The following is a 21,065-nucleotide window of genomic DNA, read 5'->3' as shown; positions in this document are numbered from 1 at the left end:
AATAATATCCATGTAATATGTTTAGTAAATTTGACTGGAAAACAGCTAATAATACTGATTCAGAAAATGACTTTGGCAGTGCAATGCATGTCCTTATAAGACTAAGACCAGCTGAAGGATTTTGCAACCCATCATCTTAATTTATCTACGTTACACATCATTGACTGGAAGTTAGGAAGTCCTGACATAACTTCAGTGTCTCATAACTTTGTAATGTACTGTATGAGTTAAAAGAGAGGGTGAGAGCAGGGGCTGAGGAAATTTGAGACGGGGGGAGCAGGGGGTGGGGGGGGGGTACTTGTTTGTGAAAGGAAAAGATAAAGAGTAGGGACAGGAGAAAGAGTGAGCCTGGCCCTCACTCACCCTCCATTACTGTTTCTCATTACCAGTCAATTTCCCACAACGCTTGTTTCATAGTTTGACTCAACCTTTAGATTTGCGTTACAAGTTTCTTTATTCCCCTCAAGCCTTTTAAAGTTACCCAAAGGGCTCAGACTCATTAAACAGTAGAAAGGGCAAATGCTGGCAGACGCCAATTTGAGTTTTCAGTAACTCTTAAAAAGTGCTTTTCATTTAAGCAAAACACTTTGATTCACCACAGAAACTTATATCACAGCATGTGGCAGCTTTAAACAAATTACTGTTACTGTGAAGTACTTCCACAACTGTAAATCTGCAAATTTTAGTCTTTCACATGTACGCCTATGGGTGCCGGGAATTGTGTTGTTTCTTCTCGGCGAGTTATTTATGCGTGTATGTCCATAGTGTAGGACTGAACTCCAGAAATAGACACGGTGTGTAAAGCAGCTATATTATCAAAGGACATAGCCGTGCTTGTTATTCCTCCTTTGTTTTTCCCGCCTCTTTTTCCCTTGTGGTGATGAGCCAATGGAGTGGACACACAAGCAAATACACAGTCTTAAATGAGCTGTATTAGTAACAGGGGGGACAGAAATAGAGTGGGATGATGGGACGATTAATGGGGTGTTAAAATGTGTGTGTGTGTTAAAAACATCCGTTTACTCAAAGTGTGAGAGTCTTGCTAGGCAAAGGCTGATAGCGAGAATAATAGAGAGACTTACATGTTTGATAAAAAGTTGGGCCAGTCGTTCAGGCTCAGCCACACATTTCTCCAGCTCACCCAGGAAATAACTGAGATCAGAACAGAGGAGAGATTAGACATACAGCTCACCTTAAGTCATCAGCAGGACCATATGGAATCTGCATGCACTAAATTACAGAGATTTTCCCAAAAGATCAGTGCAGAAAATGCAAGAAAAAAAAAGTTGAGAAAGTTTAGGAATATACTGAAAGTCTTGTCAGATTCATGATACACACAACACAAACACAGATAAACCCACTCTTTATGCCAGTCGTAGATCTGATGAATATTCCCAAACACTATTTTGTCTTTTCCCTTCATGTCATCTGGAACACCTTTAGCAATCATAGAGGCCATGTAGCCCTGCGAGAGACAGAGCATGATGACCTTCCATAGCTCATGACCCATAAAAACACTTTTATTATTAAATCTAAGGCATTTCAACAGAGATAAAATATCCCACTCATAAAAAAATGTAGATCATCATATTCCAAATATTTTAAATCCAGGCACCATTATTTTGATTTATACTGTGATCAGTATTACAGCTGAGAGGAATTCAGGTCAGTTCATGCATCAAATCTAATTCTGCAGTGATTAAATGCTCTGAAATGCATTCAAATTATTCTAAGATTACAGGAAAATTGATAGCGTTCCATTACAGAGTTGATCAAATCCACATGTGATTTGTTAATTGATATTTTAACCCCGTCAAAAGAAGCTCACCTCCACAATAAGTCCTAGATCAGCTACATACAGCTTTTCTGTCTCTATCAATTCTTTCAGAACATACCTGTAGAACAGAAGAAGTCAGCTTTCATTCAATACATCAACAATATCTGACAGCTCAAAACATGTGCTGTGAATATAGGGTGTAATATTAGCAGAGTTCTGACTTGTGCAGAATAATAATAATCAAGGAGCTATTTGTGGACCAGATGAAGGGCCTGTTTTATCGAAACGGGTGAATATCCCAGCTGGAAAATCCATTTTATGCTGGTAGCTTTGTTTGGGAACACGCTAGCTTGTTTCTTTGGTCTTTAACTGGTCTAAGATTATCTTTAGCTGGTTTAAGATGAGCTTTAGCCGTTTAATATGATCATGAGCTGGTCTAAGTTGGTCATTAGCTCATTTAAGATGGTCATTAGCTGGTCTAAGATTATCTTTAGCTGGTTTAAGATGAGCTTTAGCTGTTTAATATGATCATGAGCTGGTCTAAGTTTGTCATTAGCTCATTTAAGATGGTCATTAGCTGGTCTAAGATTATCTTTAGCTGGTTTAAGATGATCTTTTGCTGGTCTACCAGCCACTATGCCAATTTAACCTGTTATTGTGGCCAGTAGGTTGCTGGTTTCTAGCTGGTTAAGAACATGGTTAGTCTAAGATTATCTTTAGCAGGTTCAAGATTATATTTAGCTGGTCTTTAGCTGGTTAAGATGGTCATTAGCTGGTCCAAGCTGGACATTAGTTCATCTAAGAAAGTCATTAGCTGGAATAAGATTTTCTTTATGTGGCTTAAAATGATCTTTTGATGGTTTACTGTTAAAAAAACAAAACAGTTCAACCTGTTAAGGCCGACTGGTAGTTGGTTCCTAGCTGGTCTAAGATGGTCATGGTGAATCCAATTTTGTCATTAGATAGTTCAGATGGTTCAAGCTGGTCATGATCCTCCAGCTACCATGATCCAAAAACCAGTCTGACCAACTAAAGCTGTTATGACCAGCCTGCCAGTCTACCAGCTTGAAGCAGTTAATAACCCACCTACTGGTTTAAACTGGATTTTCCACCAGGGATGACGTACTGGTGTGCTGAAGAACATCTGATGTCTGCTCTGTTAAATTTTGCAATTTAAATCTCAAAGTAATACAGCATTAAAAGATCTAAATTAAGCATTTCTGTTACATAAGCTGTCTTAAATAAGCATTTCTTAGGGGTTACATAACTCAAGTTGCAAATGAAGGAGATTTCACACACACATGCTTTTTTCTAAGGCACTCTTCCGATCCTCTTCGCTGTCTATGGTGTCTGATGATTGGCTGGAGTTGTCATCCATCAACACGGAGCCATTGTCGTCAGCCTGTAGACTGGTGCACTGGGTGAACTGCAGACACAGAGGGGATAACTGTGAATAAGAGACGAGACGTAATGCTGAAATGTTATTCCATTCAGGGATGGCTGCAGGGACAAAGAGGAATGATACAGAGGAGAGAGAGCAGGGTGGGAAAATAAGAGCTGTTGTAATAGCTCAGGTTGCCTAGGTGACAGGAGAGGAGCATGCTGGGTCTGCTAGTGACAGTGACTGAATGATAACAGGAATTCAGCGCTTACCAATAATCATGACACCACAGAGACGGAGTAGATACTCTACTCTGAATCTCAATGCCAGTGACCCCGTGAAGTCACCACGTTCTCAGAGAAACTCAAGTCAAATTGTTTTGGTTGAAATTGAGCATTGTTTTAGCGGAGGATAGATGTGCAGACAGCCCTGCAAGTCGTTCAACGATTTGAGACGGAAAGAGGAAGTCTGAAGACGTCCTGCCTTTGTTAATGTGTTTATTAATCAGGGGTAAAACTAGAACATAAACTATGCTATAAATCCTCACACTTTGTCACGTCCCGCAGGTTTTTTTTTTTTTTGTCATTAAGGATTTCCTAAAACAAAAATATAATGTAAATTGTTCCACACCATTTTTGCTACAGAGATGAATAATTCACCTCAAATCCTGCAAATTGTTGTGAAGAGATGTTTATTACAATTTACTTAAAATGAGATTGCACTGTGAAACCGCACAGGTTTGTGCTAAAAATCGTTCCGATGTTATCTATACACACGTTTTTATATTGGGCAGTTGATTTTTCTATTCAGTAACCTTACAGCTAACCTTTGCGCATTATCAGATTGTCATTAAAGGGATAGTTCACACAAAAATGACTCACCCTCATGCTATTCTAAACCTATATTAATTTCTTTATTCTGCTGCACAGAAAAGAAGTTATTATGAAGAATGTTGATAACCAAATAGTTTTTGTAACCATTGACTTCCATTGTATGGACCAAAAAAAAACGGGGGGTGCGGTTCGCAGAACTTTGCACACTAGAAGAGAAGCGCCACGTCTTTAAAATAAGAAAACATTTCAGAATCCTCCATTATAATTGTACCAAATCCTTGTCAATGTACATAAAGACTTCATCCTAGTCTGTAAGACTGTACATTTTAATATTAGAAACCGTACTAATAGTATTAGATAGGTGCCAGATCTGTTATATATTCTTTTAAGCTTAATTTATGACTGTGGATAATCTGTATCATGGAAGAATAGCGATCACAGTTCTCCCACGATTCTGAAAACAAAACATTAGAGAACCGAACAACATAATATGTCAATTATTTGAGGTTCTGATTTAATGTTACAAATTGATCCATTTAGAAATGTCTATAATGTTATAAATTAATCTATTAAAAATATTTATTATTTTAAAGGAATTCATTATGTAAAAAATCATTTGAAAATAATGAATGAAGACTAGAGTTTTTAAACAAATCTTTTGAATGAATGATTCAGTGATGCATCAAATACATTTTAACAGTTACTGGTCACCACCAACTGGAAAAGGAACCACTTGCCATTGTTTTCCCTGCTGTGTGTCAGCAGTAGTGTACATCAATAGACATATTCTCCTTTTGTTGGAACAAAAAAAATCTCTACAAACAAATAAAAAAAGCCATTACTTTTTACTTTTTGAAAAAAATACATTTCGTGACACAATAATAGTAGTATTATATTTGAACTGTATATTAAAAAATGGCGCTTCTTATGTTGTCATTCCCCTTGTAGCACGCACAAGTGACGATTCTCTGTCAACCAATCAATGTTCTGCAGTGAGTCTAGCTCCACCCTTTAGGTACCGTACCACTGTGCTAGGTACCCCAACGGAAGGCTACTGAAAAAGTGGTACGGTACGGTTTGGCATTTTGGTACCATTCACAACTTTTGACAGTGGAAACTGAACTGTACTGTACCGTACCGCTCGGTGGAAACGAGCCATTAAAAGCAAGATCTGCCCTTTAATCAAAGCTGTTTAGCTGCTTGCTTGGTTAACGTCACAGTCACCTGTGGAGCATCACTTTATCTTCATTCTCAGGACCCCGGTTTCTCACTCTCTTTCTGCGTGTATTGTGAGAAAACACAATACACGCCTTCCACTATAACGTCACACATCCTCCTCAAAACAAGGAATCCTATGCACAGACCTTGTGACTGATAGCACATCTCCATCCATCTATTCTGATATCCCTTTTTTCAGTTTGCTTGTTTATTAGAGCTTTACAAAGCACTTCCTTCACTTATGAGGGTGTTATTGTGTTGTGTGTGAGAGAAATGTGGCAGTCTATTCAGAAACGATGTGAATTACAATGAACGGAAGTTCCTTACATCATTTGATCATTTACTCACTCTCATGTCGTTCCAAATACGTGTGATTTTCTGTCTTCCGGTAAAAAAAAAAAAGGAGACATTTTGAATAATATGCTCTGGTTGCTCTCTTCCCACTCAATTACAATGAAAAAGGACTAAAGATTTCAAGTTTAATTGAAACAACTCACTGAAACCTAACTGATTTGAAACACTTTTATAAAGCACTTCATATTAATAATGTTCTTTTTGAAGCTTGAATTTCTTGAAAGCGTCGTCATTGCAATTGGATGAAAAATAATGACCAGTCCACAGAAGAAAGTTAGGAAAGACATTATGTTAAGTAAATGATGACAGGACTTTCATATTTATATTTTAATTTGACTCCGTTGTGCTGCTTAACATCGTTGTGGAAACCATGACACATCTTTTCTTCAGGATTTTTTTTGATGAATTGAAAGATCAGAAGAACAGTATTTATTTGAAATAGATTGTTTTTTGTAACAAATGTAAAAGTCTTTACTGCATCTTTTAATCAATTTAACATGTCTCTGCTGAATAAAAGTATTCATTTAAAAAAAAAAAAAAAAAAAACTTGTAAAATAATGTGTATATTGTGTTGTATTTGTCCATCAAGCGGTGTTGTAGTTTAGCATTACGCCCTACAATCGGTGCGTGCCGTTAAGGTCTGTTGGAGTATCATATTACACTGTTGTGTTGTTTTCTGGTGCGGGGTGGTGTTTGTATGTTTTAGAGCAGTGCGATCACTCCTGCCTGGATCGCAAGTCTACTCAGATCATTTCCAGATGTTTTTTGGAACAGCCTGCAGGAGAATCCCCCACTCTTGCACTTTCCCATTTTTATCTTCACCCAGAAGCCCGGAGTCTTTACTCGGACCTTTAATAAAAAGCTGAGATCATATTGGTTGTTGTTTTTCTACAGGAAATTGTTAAAGTTAGCTTGAGCAGAGGGAGGTAAGTAATCCAACCTTCGTTTTGTGTGAGGGTACACGCGGACTCATGTTACGGTTATATCATCAGTGGTTCCACGCTCAAACTGCTGTGTCAGACCTACATTTGTGTGGGGAATAAAACCAAACAGCCAGTTTGATAACATATGCTGCATTCCTCCATCCAGGAGACAGGCCGGATCTGAGGAGCGCTTACATATTCATTCAGGAATTTTCCATTAGCCAACAAATAATAAACTCACGCTGGATCCCCACAGCAAATCTTTCTGTGTCAGGTACAAAGCGGGCTGTCAGCTGAGCTGAATCAGAGACAGAAATTAATATGATATAAACTAAAACCTCAGCCTCTCTACGGAGAGAGACAGGAAGTCACAGAGTAATGCATAGCATTGAAGAGCAACACCAATACTAAGTAACTAGTAACTAGTAAGTAACTAGCCCCAATACACACTGCAGAATGTTTGTCTTGTTTTCCAGTAAAAAATATATAACTATCTATATAAGTGGAAAAAAAAACTAGCTGCATGAAATATTAAGGGGGAAATTTACTATAATGGTTGACCATTAGCACTATTCATTTGTTATGGACTACGTTTTCAAAAGTATAGGGGCAGTAAGTGTTTTTTTATTTTCTTCATTTATTCAGAAAGGACACATCAAAAGTAGCAGTAAAGACATCCATAATGTTACAAAAGATTTCTAATTCAAATTATATTTTAACATATAACATTAACATAAAAAAAACTGTTCTAAAGTTTAATAATATTTCACAATAATATTACAGTTTTTACTGTATTTTTGATCAAATAAATGCAGCTTTGTTGACCATAAGAGACTTTTCAAATAAATAAAAAAAATCGTACTGACCGCCAACTTTCGAATGGTAGTGTAATTTTAAAAATCTTAAATTTACTGCAACAATTGTCCTTGTAAATAATGCCTGAGGCTGTGATTAGTATCACTTACAAGTCTAGACCTGAAGCTCATGTTGTTTCTGTAGTATATTAAATTCATTTCCAATTATAATCACAGTGCTTGAGATCTCAGTCTCTAGCTCTTGTTATTATGCAACTTTCACCACTCAACTTCTGATGAAACGATCGAATGAAATAATGAATGTTATGCATTTAGCCATTAATCTGGATTTGCATTTGCTCTCCTCCAGCTATTGTGATTGTTTATGTGTGTTTTGTATACATCTGTGTGCTCTGGCTCAGATAGTGTACACGCACATATAAAAATATACAGTGGGGTCCAAAATGTCTGAGACCAACATTGAAAATCTGAGATTCAAATTAGTAAATAACTATAATTTTAGCACTAGAAGGAAGAGGATAAAAGCAATAGATTCATGTTAATGTTCAATTGAATTTTTCACTTAAATTGCTATGCTGATAATATACACTACCGTTCAAAAGTTTAGGGTCAATACTTCTATTCGAGGAAACACATTAAATTTATCAAAAGTAAATAAATGCTGTTCTTTTGAACTTTCTATTCAACCAAAAATCCTTAAAAAAATTTTTTTAAGCAGCACAATATAATAAATATTAATAAATGTTTATTGAGCACCAAATCAGGATCATGTGACACTGAAGACTGGAGTATATATAATATAATGCTGAACATTCAGCTTCACCACCACAGGAATAAATTACATTTTAAAATATATAAAAAATATTATATATTAAAAATAATCTTACCGACCCCAAACTTTAGAACAGCAGTGCAACTTATGATGTAATTATTTTATTAAAATAGAAAATACAAATTATAAAACAGATAGATCCGGTCTTTGATTATGATTATTTGAGCTGTGTTCAAAGCCTTTGTAAATTACACTCCAAACATAAACCTGTGACCGTATTACATCAGTATTACTGCGCCACCGCGTCTGTGTTGGCAACCATTCCGCTTCTGAAGACATACATTGAATGACGAAAGAATAATATTTTTTTATCAATAGCATTACATTTTTGTGTCTGTGTGTTTATTTCATGAAACCTTATGTGGAATAACCATTTTATAAAAGCAATAAACCTGCAAGCTGTGATTTATAGTGAATTTTGAACAGCTAATAGGGGTTTTAGGCGCTCTGCGTCATGCCTAACAACGGCCCTTAGCTGTTCAAACCACAGCTTCTTGGTTTAACAGAGCCCAACATAAGAACATAAGAAGTCTGTTTGATCAATGTGTGTTTTCACTTTTAAAGGTTCAACCTGTAGAAAAGAGCCTGGCAACAAATGACCCATCAGTCAAATGACCATCTGGCCTCTCTCACACTCAGCATGAATACTAACACATTGAACCCCTGTGCAAACTGACAAAAAGCCCCTAATACAACCTTGCACCCTCCTTTCTTGTTTTCTCTTTCCATTATTCATTCTTACAAAGAGACTATGTACAGTAGCCTCTGTTTCAGATGACATGTCCACAGACTTTTGATGGGCGGTGTGAAGTCTGATGTTAAAAGGTTTTATTTGAGACACATACAGTAAGTAAACAAGATCCTTTGATCACACCTACAGTGACCCCAAAAAGCCAATACATAGGCCCTGTTTACACCTGGTAATAAGATGTGTTTTGGTCAATCGGATAGATGAGGTAGACCAGGGAGACACATACCAATTTATACCTGGTGTTTAAATCGTCTCTTTTGTCCAGTTTCAATCACTTCTGTCCTGATTTCTTCGAGAGGAGGATCTATGGGCGGGTAAATGTATGTGTTTTTTTTTTTTCAGATCTTTCGAACTAATGGATGAAATAAGCTCATGCAACTTGCATATGAACATGACCGGAGAAAACAGAAAAACATACAGAGAGCAGCAGCTTTTGTTTCTGCTCTGATAGCCGTGAGACCAGGCCGAACACGGTAGACGCTTGTTAGAAATCAGGAGTAGTGAGAGAACATTGTGCTTGGTACATTTTTCGTCTTCAAACCAAATCTGGATCTCCAGCCAAAGTTTAAATCTCGTCTGGATAGTGCGCTTCCCATAATGTTTACGCATTAGGTCAGTAGGAGGAGAATAGGCAGTCTTTTGTGGCTTTTCAAACACATTTATGAGTGTCTACACTACGAAAGCAATCTGGTCTAATGTGTTTTCTACTACCTCTGGAAGTGGTCAAAAGTGGACAAACTCAAAACGTTTTAGACCCTGTTTACACCTGTATTTAGCGTTGTCCACTTGTAATCCGATCGACCAAAACGCATCTTAATACCAGGTGTAAACAGGGCTTGAATTATATTTATATTTATATTATATTGTTTTTTTTTATCAAATTCTTTATGCAACACACTTAAAGAAAGAGCACATGCACACTTTTTAAGTAAAACATTTGATTAAAGTACATTTAAATACATTATGGTTTGAAAAAGTATTCTAAATGAATCCAATAGTCTGATTCTGGCAATCTGACTTACCTGTGTATGTCCTAGTGTGGTGGATCCCTGTGGAGAGTCTGACTGGAAGCTGTAGGACTGTGGGTTACCGGGATCGCAGTCACCGAGAGCAGGAAGGCCATCTCTCCACTCCTGCACACACAAACACATAAAATACTGCTTTAAAACAAACAGGAACCACAACCTTCATGGTCTTTCACAAACATCAATATTCAGGTCAAAATAGAGCTGACCCATAATTCCTATCTCTGTGTGACTATTATGTGCGGTTGTGTTAGAGGGTCCTAGTAATTAAAGGTCACATCAAACAGTTATTTCGGACAGAGGTGAACCACAGGGCTCCACTGAGCAGTTGGTCGCACCGTTTGGTGCAATTCACACGGCATTATGAAAAACAGAGACATCTGTACTGTGATGTAAACTGATGTTTTCTGTGAGAGGCAGTCTTTTCTTCCATATTGTGATGTATAAACGAGTGAAAAAATGTAAGGCAGGACTTGATTTTGTCTATTGGGAATTTAATTTAATTTGGAATGTATCGTTGGATCATTGCGGTTTGCTATTGCTATGATATCATGTGAGTGACAGGTTGTCCTGCCCTCGCACCAGTAAACACGTCATCAGAGAAGAGAAGAGATGTTGTCGCAAGACGGAGGGGAAGTTATTTTGATTAGATTAAGAGAGCACACTAATAAAAAATGTTTTTAAAGTGCACTGATAAATCATTTATAATAAACACTGGGGTGTGCGATAAATATTGTCTACGATAATATCGTAATTGTTGTATTGATGTGCTATCTGACATTACCGAGTCCATGTCCCTGACGCGATTTTTTTTTCCCAGGATGGTAGGGGAAGACTCATGAATATTCATTAGGGAAGTCATCCCTGATTGGTCTGATGACCTACCCCTAACCCCACCCCTAAACCTACCCGCCACTGGGGGTCTGATGACCTACCCCTAACCCCGCCCTAAACCTACCCATCACTGGGATTAAGACCAATCAGGGATGACTTCCCTAATGAATATTCATGAGTCTTCCCCTACCATCATGGGGAAAAAAATATCGTGTCCCTCACTTTGCAAAAACCAAACAAAAATATTGCCTAAAGAGTGCATACACTGCAATGATTCGCTCAATAACAGTGACTTGCTGCCACCTACTGGCGGTATTAGTTTCATATTTAAAGTATCTTTTCAATTTTAAAATCATTTCTTAAATCAATGTTTTATTTTAAAACATCAAAACATTATTTATGCATTTGTAAGCAACTTCAGGTTAAATTAATTTATGTCACCTCTGAGCTGCATTAAACAGTCTGTGTAAATACATCTAAATGTCACTTCAGATGCAGCTTCTGTTTCCTCTGCATTGCAAAGACTGACTTTGATTGATTGGTAACAGCCCTTTAGAGTCATATTATTCTAATTGAATTTTTTGATTAAATGTAATAATTTGACATAATTAATTATGCATAAGCTAAATTTAATTAGGTAAGGAAAAAATAATTGCCCTTATTAAGGTAAAAATGCAAGTAAAAGGTACAAATCAATTTAAACTTATCGGAAATTTAAATTTCTGTCACTGCACAAAAAGTCCCAAACCTGCCAATGTACCAACACTATAACACACTCAGCAAAATATTGTCTGATCATCGTTCATTGTCTGATCAAATTACAGAAAATATCAAGATGTAATTTTTTGTCAATACGCACACCCCTAATAAACACTGCAACATTCCATAAAAAAGAATGGCCAATTCTGATTTCATGGTTGGTGACATTAAAAACAGAATACGAAGGCTTCTTGATACTGATAATGAAAAATATTGAGTTGTTTGAGTGAAAACATCCCACATCACAACATTTTCCTCACCAGCTCTTTGTCTATGACTGGCAGGATGGTGAACTGCTCCTCTGTTGCTTGCGGGCTGCCCAGGTCTTGACTGCTCCTGGTGGGTGGAGGCGGTGGTTTGCCATCCAGTTTGCGGACCTGCCGCTCCCCCTTCGCCGTTCCGGTCGCCCCGGCACTTAGCTTACGCACCGGATTGGTCAGCCACTTCTTCAGGGTGCTGACAGAGCGACGGGAGCCAGGGGAGTTTGGGGCCGAACTGCCCGAAGCCTGGGGCGGCAGAGAGGCCACAGAGGTGGAAATACTGCCCTCACTGCCAGCGGCTGAGTATGAGTCTGTACAAACAGAGAGAGTGAAGAGAGAGAGGGAACAGGAATTAAGTTCAGAAATAACCATCTGAGAGGACGACAGCAAGGGAAAACTAAATAAATCTGCCTTATATATAAACACACTCAATATAAACACACTATAACACTAAATATGGCCCATAGCTTAGACATTGTGAAGATTTTTTCCCATCTCAGACTTCAGGCCTGTGAGTTTCTTCAACTATGGACACTTTTGCCCCTGTGGACTTTCACCACTACCAGTAAAAACATTTGGGGTCGGTAAGATTTTTTTGAAATGTTTTTGAAAGATGTCTCTTATGCTCATCGAGCCTGCATTTAATTGATGAAAAATCCTGTAAAAATAGTAATATTGTGAAATATTATTACAGTTTTACTGTTTTCTGTTGTAATATATTTTAAAATGTAATGTATTCCTGTGATGGCAAAGCTGAATTTTCAGCATCATTACTCCAGTCTTCAGTGTCACATGATTCCTCAGAAATCATTCTAATATGATGACTTGGTGCTCAAGAAATATATCTTTTTTTTGCTCTCTGAAAAAATCTGACTTTTTCTGTGTTTAAGTGCTATAATTGGGTCCCCTGTCCATCTACCAAGCCAGAAAACGTGAAAAGTGACAACCCAGTAACTTTGTTTTAGTAAGCCTTTATCTGCAAGCATGTAAAAAAATAAACCGATCAGATTTCGCTCCCCTTCTGACATAGGAAGGGGAGAATATTACCACCCCTTAATCTGCACGTTTCTACCCACAGCCATTTGGTTTATGCAAGCGACAACAGTGATAGACGATGAAAAAAGATGGACGACGGCCATTCGCTCTCTTCCATTGGTGAGAACTGAAGCCGCCAGTGTCTCAGTATGGCACTGACATCTTGGGACTTGAGTCTGCGCAGTAGCGATCTCGGGACCAGACCTGCGCAGTAGTGAGCAGGAGGTAAAGCCACAAAATCAACGCCCCGCCCTCACTCTCGCAGAATGCACTCTCCCTGCACTTTTTTTAAGTGGCCTATGTCTGCTCCGTTCCGCTCCAATTTTGATGTCTGTTGATTGCAGTACGACAAGAGGCTTGTTAAAATAAAGTAAATACAATCTCCTCAGTTCTCGAAGATCCCGAAAAAAAGTCTGTTGGTGCTTCAGTGACTACTTCGCTCAGAGAACCTGTCAATCACAGCTGTCAATCATGACGTTACACCACCGTTTTTATAGCATCACGTAACTAACTAAAAACCAACTTATTTTTGAAACAGACACTTGAACTTACATCAGCGTGATAAAAACGACAGCAAATGACAGAAACCACCTTTGGAAAAAAGATATTTGAAGTGTAATTTAATTGTTTAGTTGGTCTCACGTCCCGTTGAATAACACGGGGAGGCGGGGTTTATGACCTATACTAGGACCAGTCACCGGGGGCGATCGAAACGCTTTGGCTTCACTTTTCAGGGCTTTTGCGGCACGCTTGGTTCTAACACAATGGCAAAAGTTCAAGCAAAACATGCAAACTGTTGTCGTTGGCTCCATAGACGAGCACAGAACACTATTTAGAGTCCCAGCCTCAGACAAGACAGGAGAGCAGTGGATTCATTTAATTTTCAATGGAAATCCCCCAGAAACAGATTATTCAATGTAACTCCACAACAACTACATAAATGTATCCACAAACCATTCAGAAACGTCCAGGTGCAGCCTAAAAGTGGCAACCTCTTCCTGAGTCTCTCTGTTAGGCTGCACTCTGCTACAGCACTCTGGTGCTGTCAGTTTACCTTGTTGTTGTAAAAGTGCACAATAAAATGTGACACTGAATTTGAAACAGCACATTGTAATTTCTGCATCTATTATCAAAGTATTTATTAGTAATACAGTGGAAATTAGTAGATTTGGTTAGCATGTTGATTTACGGTGTGCGCCCCTAAATTTTCAGTTGGGGGCCACTGTGCTCCTAGTGAAAAAAGTTAGTCTGGAGCCCTGATGAGTGAAATTATTTGCGTTTTGTTATTGTATCCACCTTTATACCTTTAAAGGAGCGTCCCTCATCTGGTGCAAATAAATGCACCACAGAAAAAGTCTGCCTTTTTCATGAACATTTTCACTATATTGTCATTTCTACCACATCAAATAATACTGTTTTTCATATTCTGGTGGAAATGACAGTGGTGCAAACAACAACATTTAAAAAACAGACTTGACACTTATGGGGCGCCGTTTGTAAAGTGGTTCACGCTGAAAATAACAGCAACATTTTGTCACATAGCTTCAAACAATGTTTAAAAAACTGGTATGAATTTTTGACGGTCACTTTTTAGCACATTTACAACAATATTTTTCAACTTAGAGATATTTTAAATAGTTAAATCTAAATATTACACCCAAATGTTAAATGTTAAATCTAAATGTTAAATCTAAATCTAAATCTAAATGTTAAATCTAAATCTAAATGTTAAATCTAAATGTTAAATCTAAATCGAATTGTTAAATCTAAATCTAAATGTTGAATCTAAATGTTAAATCTAAATCTAAATCTAAATGTTGAATCTAAATCCGGTTACCGGCATTTTGAATTTGCATATTAGTTAAATATTTAGTTTCACCCGAAACATTTAGATTCAACATTTAGATTCAACATTTAAATTTAGATTTAACATTTAGATTTAACATTTAGATTTAGCATTAAGATTTAGATTTAGATATAACATTTAGATTTAACATTTAGATTTAACATTTAAATTTAGATTTAACATTTAGATTTAACATTTAGATTTAGCATTAAGATTTAGATTTAGATATAACATTTAGATTTAACATTTAGATTTAACATTTAAATTTAGATTTAACATTTAGATTTAACATTTAGATTTAACATTAAGATTTAGATTTAGATTTAACATTTAGATTCAACATTTAGATTTAACATTTAAATTTAGATTTAACATTTAGATTTAACATTTAGATTTAGCATTAAGATTTAGATTTAGATTTAACATTTAGATTCAACATTTAGATTTAACATTTAAATTTAGATTTAACATTTAGATTTAACATTTAGATTTAACATTTAGATTTAGCATTAAGATTTAGATTTAGATTTAACATTTAGATTCAACATTTAGATTTAACATTTAAATTTAGATTTAACATTTAGATTTAACATTTAGATTTAGCATTAAGATTTAGATTTAGATTTAACATTTAGATTTAACATTTAGATTTAGCATTTAGATTTAACATTTAGCATTTAGATTTAACATTTAACATTTAGGTGTAACATTTAATATTTAGATTTAACTATTTAAAATATCTCTAAGTTGAAAAATATTGTTGTAAATGTGCTAAAAAGTGACCGTCAAAAATTCATACCAGTTTTTTAAACATTGTTTGAAGCTAAATGTGACAAAATGTTGCTGTTATTTTCAGCGTGAACCGCTTTACAAACGGCGCCCCATAGACACTTGCCCTTAATTTCATAGTTAGTTTTAAATATCCCAAATACACGCATTTAAATAACTTCGACAAACTTTAAGCATAATTTGACAGAAAATCTTGATGAGAAATGAGACGCATATATTCTGTTCTCACATAGCCTAGGCCAATATACAAGGACATTTTTGTGCATCAACCAGTTTTGATAATGACACACTTGACTTTACTCAAAGACCTTTCTGTTTAAGTGCGAGTGAATCTTTAGGAAGAGCAAAGATACGCTGTCGCTAACAGAGTGATGAATGGCTCTATCGTTCACTGAAAAACAAATTTATGGAGATGCATTTGGAATGTAATATCCTAATTACTAACCCTCTCATTTTGAATAATACATATTCATCAACACTGGTATAAGGGTAAGAACAAAATCATGCGCATGCATATGCATCTGTTGTGAGTCCAGAAATTTAACAGAAATTTTGTGCAAGAACTTTTAAGTACATTGTCATTCCTGAATGCATTTGTGTGTGATCGGTGCAGACAGGCCTCGTGCCACACATCCCAGCTAGTGTTAATCACATGAGGACTACTCAAACTGGTTTAGGGCAGACTTTGAGAAGCTACACTGGTTAGCCACGCTGTCGTGTGACCCTGGAGAGCTAAATATAGACCCCGCCCCAAAGTTGAGGCTCAGGCTGAGACTGCGGTGCTGGTGTCAGAGGGACCCTGGGAAAAGAACAGAGGGGGATGTGCACAGGAAGCACACTTTAATCCTCGTCCACAGGAAGGTCACCAACTTTTTTTGTTCTCTCACCACGTTGTGCCTCACGCCCCCCACTACTCTCTTCCTGACCCAGAACAGTGGCTGTCTGAGGTTATCAGCAGCAGAAAGGACAGACTTCACATGTTTCAGTCTCTCGCCATTCTAATCTAGCCCCTGTTTGACCCCCTGATTCAGCCGAACACTGCCTGACAGGAGGACATAAACCAAACACACACAGACACACACAGGCTGTGTCAGTATACCATTGCTAAACCAGTATTTTTCTAAAAGTACTTTTGAAGTTAAACTTTATTTCCCCTTAATTATGACATATTGAAAAGGCAGCTTTAACTAATCACAAATTAGACATGTCTTTTTTCTAGAAATGTGACATACATTGGGTTTGTTCGGAAAACACATTATAAAAAATATAAAAAATATCTAAAAATATATATATATAAATTTAAAATAATCTTATTTTGAGACTATTGTACAACCAAATAATTGTGCATTAGTGTGCATTGCAAGTCAAACCGACTTTTTGAGTTCTTTTTGAGTCTCAAACAGTTTCGCTCTCAAAACTCTTGTGAAATTTGCAAGTGCTTCAAAGGGTTTGGTTTGAGAACCTTGTTTTAGAGTGTGTGTCCAATTATTTCACATGGATTAAAAGTTTAAGCGCTGTGGATGGGGTCAACAGGTGATGATGGATGTTGGATGCTTTGTATTGGTCTATTACCAAAAAAGCAAGCAAAACATTTTCTAACACAAACAAGGACAACTTTGAGAGCAAATAGGGGGGCAAATTATTGGTTTTGCTTGCAAAACTTTTCGGATGTATAAACGCTAAAAAAGAACTGGTAGCAACCCATGTAGTAACCTTATTTTACCAGTACTTTCTAGTACACTGCAAGTACATGTAAGTACACATACTGTAAAATAGGGTGCAACCAAATAACTCCCTGATAGACTCAACAACAACAAAAATTGAATTAGAATGGGCGTTATTTGTCTGGGGCACCCCAGGAATAAGTAACATATATAATGTAACATTAGCTGTTAATATGGCATGGGGGTCTCTCAGACTCCAAACAGAACACAAGGGTTAATGTAGAGGTCCAACTAATTTATTAAGCTAATGTTTTGTGTAGCAGAACCAACCTATAATTTTTGCTGATACACAGAGAAACGACCCCTGTCGAGAACTAATCCACAAACTTTCCACTTTCATCAGGAAATAATCAGTGAAATAATGGCGCTGACCTCAACCCAAATGGAATTCAGCAGAACCTAAAGTGGAGGGATTATAACTCTTATTGCTGGCTAAACAGCAGGGCAAAGCTGCTTTCCTGATACTGTGCTGCTGTGTGCTCGGAGGGGGGTAGCTCTCTGTGTGAACAACATGCCAGACTGTTCCTCCTGTCTCCCCACACGGGGCACAAAAGAGAGGAATGGTTTCATTCCACACTCAGTATGGATCTGACAGATTAAGAAAGAGTGGCAGTTATGAAAAAGCAAAACCTAATTCATTACCCTGTTTTGTTTTTTGAGCAGGGAACTGAATGTTATCAGGAACTAAAGGCTGCTGTGAACCGGCAGCCACTGCTTACCGTATCCTCTACAAATCACCGGTGACACCCACATGAAACAATGCATGATCCATCACTATAATCCAAATGCAGATTAAAAATTGTGTAACGTGTCGTAATGCAACAAAGTAGAGCTGAACGATTCCTCGTTAAAAGATCGAGATCTCGATTCAAACACCCACGCAATCTTATTCCTAAATAACAACGATTCACCTGTGTCAATTAACCATTTGACAAAATCACACCGGAAGATTCAAATCTGTGTTTGCGAGCAGTTGTCATGTTAGGTATGAAGCTTATTATTTCTTGTTATAGACCGTATGTAGCTCCGCCCCTTTTCAGCATTACGCTCATTGTGTTCTGTCTACCGGTTTGTATTTCCACAGCATGAAGGTAAGATTTTATGGATTTATGAATGAACCAGTCTACTGACATTTGTTATGACATCCGCTTCAATATTACAACGCTCATGATAACTTTCATTAAATCTACAATAAGTAAATTCACTTCACCAGCTAATTATTCTTCGACAGCGATGCCATAGAAATATACAGAGCTACTGCAAAAACGGAAGCTCAATGACCAAATTTTAAAGATGGCTGCAGCACACTTGTTTCTCTGGTCTGTTACACGGCTCTGTGGAATACTTGATTCTGATTGGTCAATCGCACCATCCAGCGGTATGTAGTTCCCCAATAACCAGTTTTGAGACGATTGTTCTGTACACTGTAATGGATTATAAGATAAAAACAGGTACGATTTTAAAAACGTTAGTGTGTGGTGTTGAGTTGGTCACTTCAACCCACAGCCTAAAAAAAAAAACCCTGCGGCAACAGTATAAAAGTAGCCCAATTCTGCATGAAAACCATGATCTCGGCAACACTGGCAACAAGTGCAAAACACAATAAAAAATATATATTTTCCATTGAATCATTCATTCAATTCAGATTTGTTCAAAAACGATCACCCCAGTAATGACATAAGTGAAGTATTTATGAATTGTTTATTAGCAATTCATATTTTGTCAGAACATCTAGTAAGTAACATGTTATTTTGTTAGGTTGTCTGTTCAGAATCGTGAGAGAATCGTTATCTCCATTTGAAAAAAAAAAAGTGATTTATCCAGAATCGTGCAGCTCTACAACAAAGCACACGAATAGAGAACCAAAAAAAAAAACAAGTTTTTAAAAAAAACTTTAAAGCACACCTGAAAAAAAAAAGCAAGACTGAAATTGCAGGAAGAGATGCTCCATTTTGATTGCTGGTAAACTGAGGGGCTGAATTGATTCAAAAGCTGCAAAGCTATGCTTAAGTGCTGATGGTGTACAGAGAGATCCTCTTAATATGGCACTGACTGAGTGCTCAACACATTAGAAAGGATTTTCTGAACTCTTAATAGCTAGCTTCACTGAAGGAGAAACTACATAGATTATATAGAAAGATGTCTTTATGTAATATCGTTTAAACATGTATCTGTATGCTGTAATTAAACAATTCGCGCTGTAAGATTTTTTCCCAGAACATACAGTACATTTTTCATGGGAGAGAAACATGACAAATGATGTCTTAAATATCTCAGTTGTTTCTCCAATAAAGCAATGATATTAAATGGAGTGCAATAGAAGTCTCAGATTTTTCTTCTGACAAAATATCCTAGTAATCTCTCTGGTTCAGAGATGCCAGGAATTTCACAAACTGTTTTCAGAGTTGGCAAGATGTCAAAGTGTGCAAAATTATTTTTATGAACATTCCTCATTCATTTCTTCCAAAATCAAATTATCCTAGGTATGCTACTAACATTAAAGTTCTTTCTGTACAAATACAATGTTAGGTCAGCCAAAACCGGGAACACTTCCCATAAATCATAATGTACACGTTGCATCATAAGAAGGATGGCGTCTATGCTAATATTAGTCTCTCTGTTTATCCCGAGGTTTACCGCAGTCCGCCGGATCCAGGCCGTATCCAGATCTGGTGAAGGACCTGCGCCTGGATGCGACGACAACGCACTCCTAAAGTGTCAACTAGTCTCTCCCCTGTGAAGCCCTCCTTCCCTTTACCTCTGTACAGATAAAACTTTGTCGGGATATTACCAGTTCACTATGCGGAAGCGATAAAAATTCTGTATTATAAATTTTAAGGCCAGACAAGTAGTTTGTTGAGGGTTGGTTTGTAAAGAAGGACTACACGCCTGCGCACATATTAAAACGTGCATACCTATAGACTAAACACGTAATACGCATGTGCACGCCATCAGCGTTCTCGCAGGTTCGCGTTTTTAAAGTTTGCGCAGAGAGAACTTATGGGTTTTCTGTTAGAACAGTGTCGTGTTAGCGACAACTAAAAACTAAAACTATTAAAACTATTTTTGGTAATTTAAATAAACTGAAATAAAATAAAAAATATATATTAGATGAAAAACTTAACTAACTGGGAACTAGCCTAAATGAAATGTATAAATTTAAGTTGAAGTACTAAATTACTAAAGCTGGAACTATTTCTATTTAGAAATGTTTAATAATAAAATAAAATTATATATCCAAGAATAAAAATTGTTATAAACAACTATAACTATTACTATAACAAAATTACTAAAACGTAAACTAAAATTAAAATGCAAACTGAAAACATACTGTATAAACATAACAGTATATAAATAATGCTAAAATAACTCTATATTTACACCTGGTATGAAGATGCATTTTGGTTGATTGGATCTCAAGTATAGACAGGGGAGACGCATTCCCGTTTACACCTGGTGTTTTAATCCGTCTCTTTTGTCCACTTTCAACCACTTCTGTCCTGATTTCTTCGAGGGGAGGGACTATGTGCAGGTAAATGTTTAGGCAAAATGGACAAAACAAGCTTGGGCAATTTACACATGAACGTGCCCAGAGACGACGGAAAAACATATGGAGAGCAGCAACTTTCGTTTCTGCTCTGATAGCTGCAAGACCAGGCCGAACACGGTCAGTCAAGTCAAGTCACCTTTATTTATACAATTTTTTACAATACAGATTGTTTCAAAGCTGCTTTACAGTGATAACAGGAAAATAATTCAACAAAGTTTGTTTCGGCTGTACAGCAAGAAAATACTGTCATAGTCCAGCTTAAGTAAGTTGAGTGATGGTTCATTTCTGTTGTAAAAAACATATTCATTTAGTTCATTTATCTATACAGCTGCTCTGGGGAAAACAGTGATGTCATCGTC

At 36.9% G+C, this 21,065-nt stretch overlaps 1 protein-coding gene across 3 annotated transcripts in view; it reads right to left on the bottom strand.

Annotated features, from left to right (window-relative positions):
- The window catches only part of arhgef25a (Rho guanine nucleotide exchange factor (GEF) 25a), an 80,374-nt gene that overhangs the window by 9,642 nt on the left and 49,667 nt on the right, over positions 1-21,065 (bottom strand). For all 3 annotated transcript variants that reach the window (XM_079849176.1, XM_079849177.1, XM_079849178.1), the window contains 6 exons: positions 11,763-12,073; positions 9,907-10,017; positions 3,079-3,203; positions 1,829-1,895; positions 1,362-1,465; positions 1,083-1,152 (listed from right to left, as the gene is read on the bottom strand). In XM_079849176.1, coding sequence (XP_079705302.1) covers positions 1,083-1,152; positions 1,362-1,465; positions 1,829-1,895; positions 3,079-3,203; positions 9,907-10,017; positions 11,763-12,073 — 788 coding nt within the window. The remainder of the gene's footprint in view (positions 1-1,082; positions 1,153-1,361; positions 1,466-1,828; positions 1,896-3,078; positions 3,204-9,906; positions 10,018-11,762; positions 12,074-21,065) is intronic.

This window comes from Squalius cephalus (assembly GCF_949319135.1).
Source record: "Squalius cephalus genome assembly, chromosome: 18".
Classification (NCBI taxonomy): Eukaryota; Metazoa; Chordata; class Actinopteri; order Cypriniformes; family Leuciscidae; genus Squalius; species Squalius cephalus.
The sequence above is the reverse complement of the archived record's forward strand: the minus strand, read 5'-3'. Positions and strand labels throughout refer to the sequence as shown.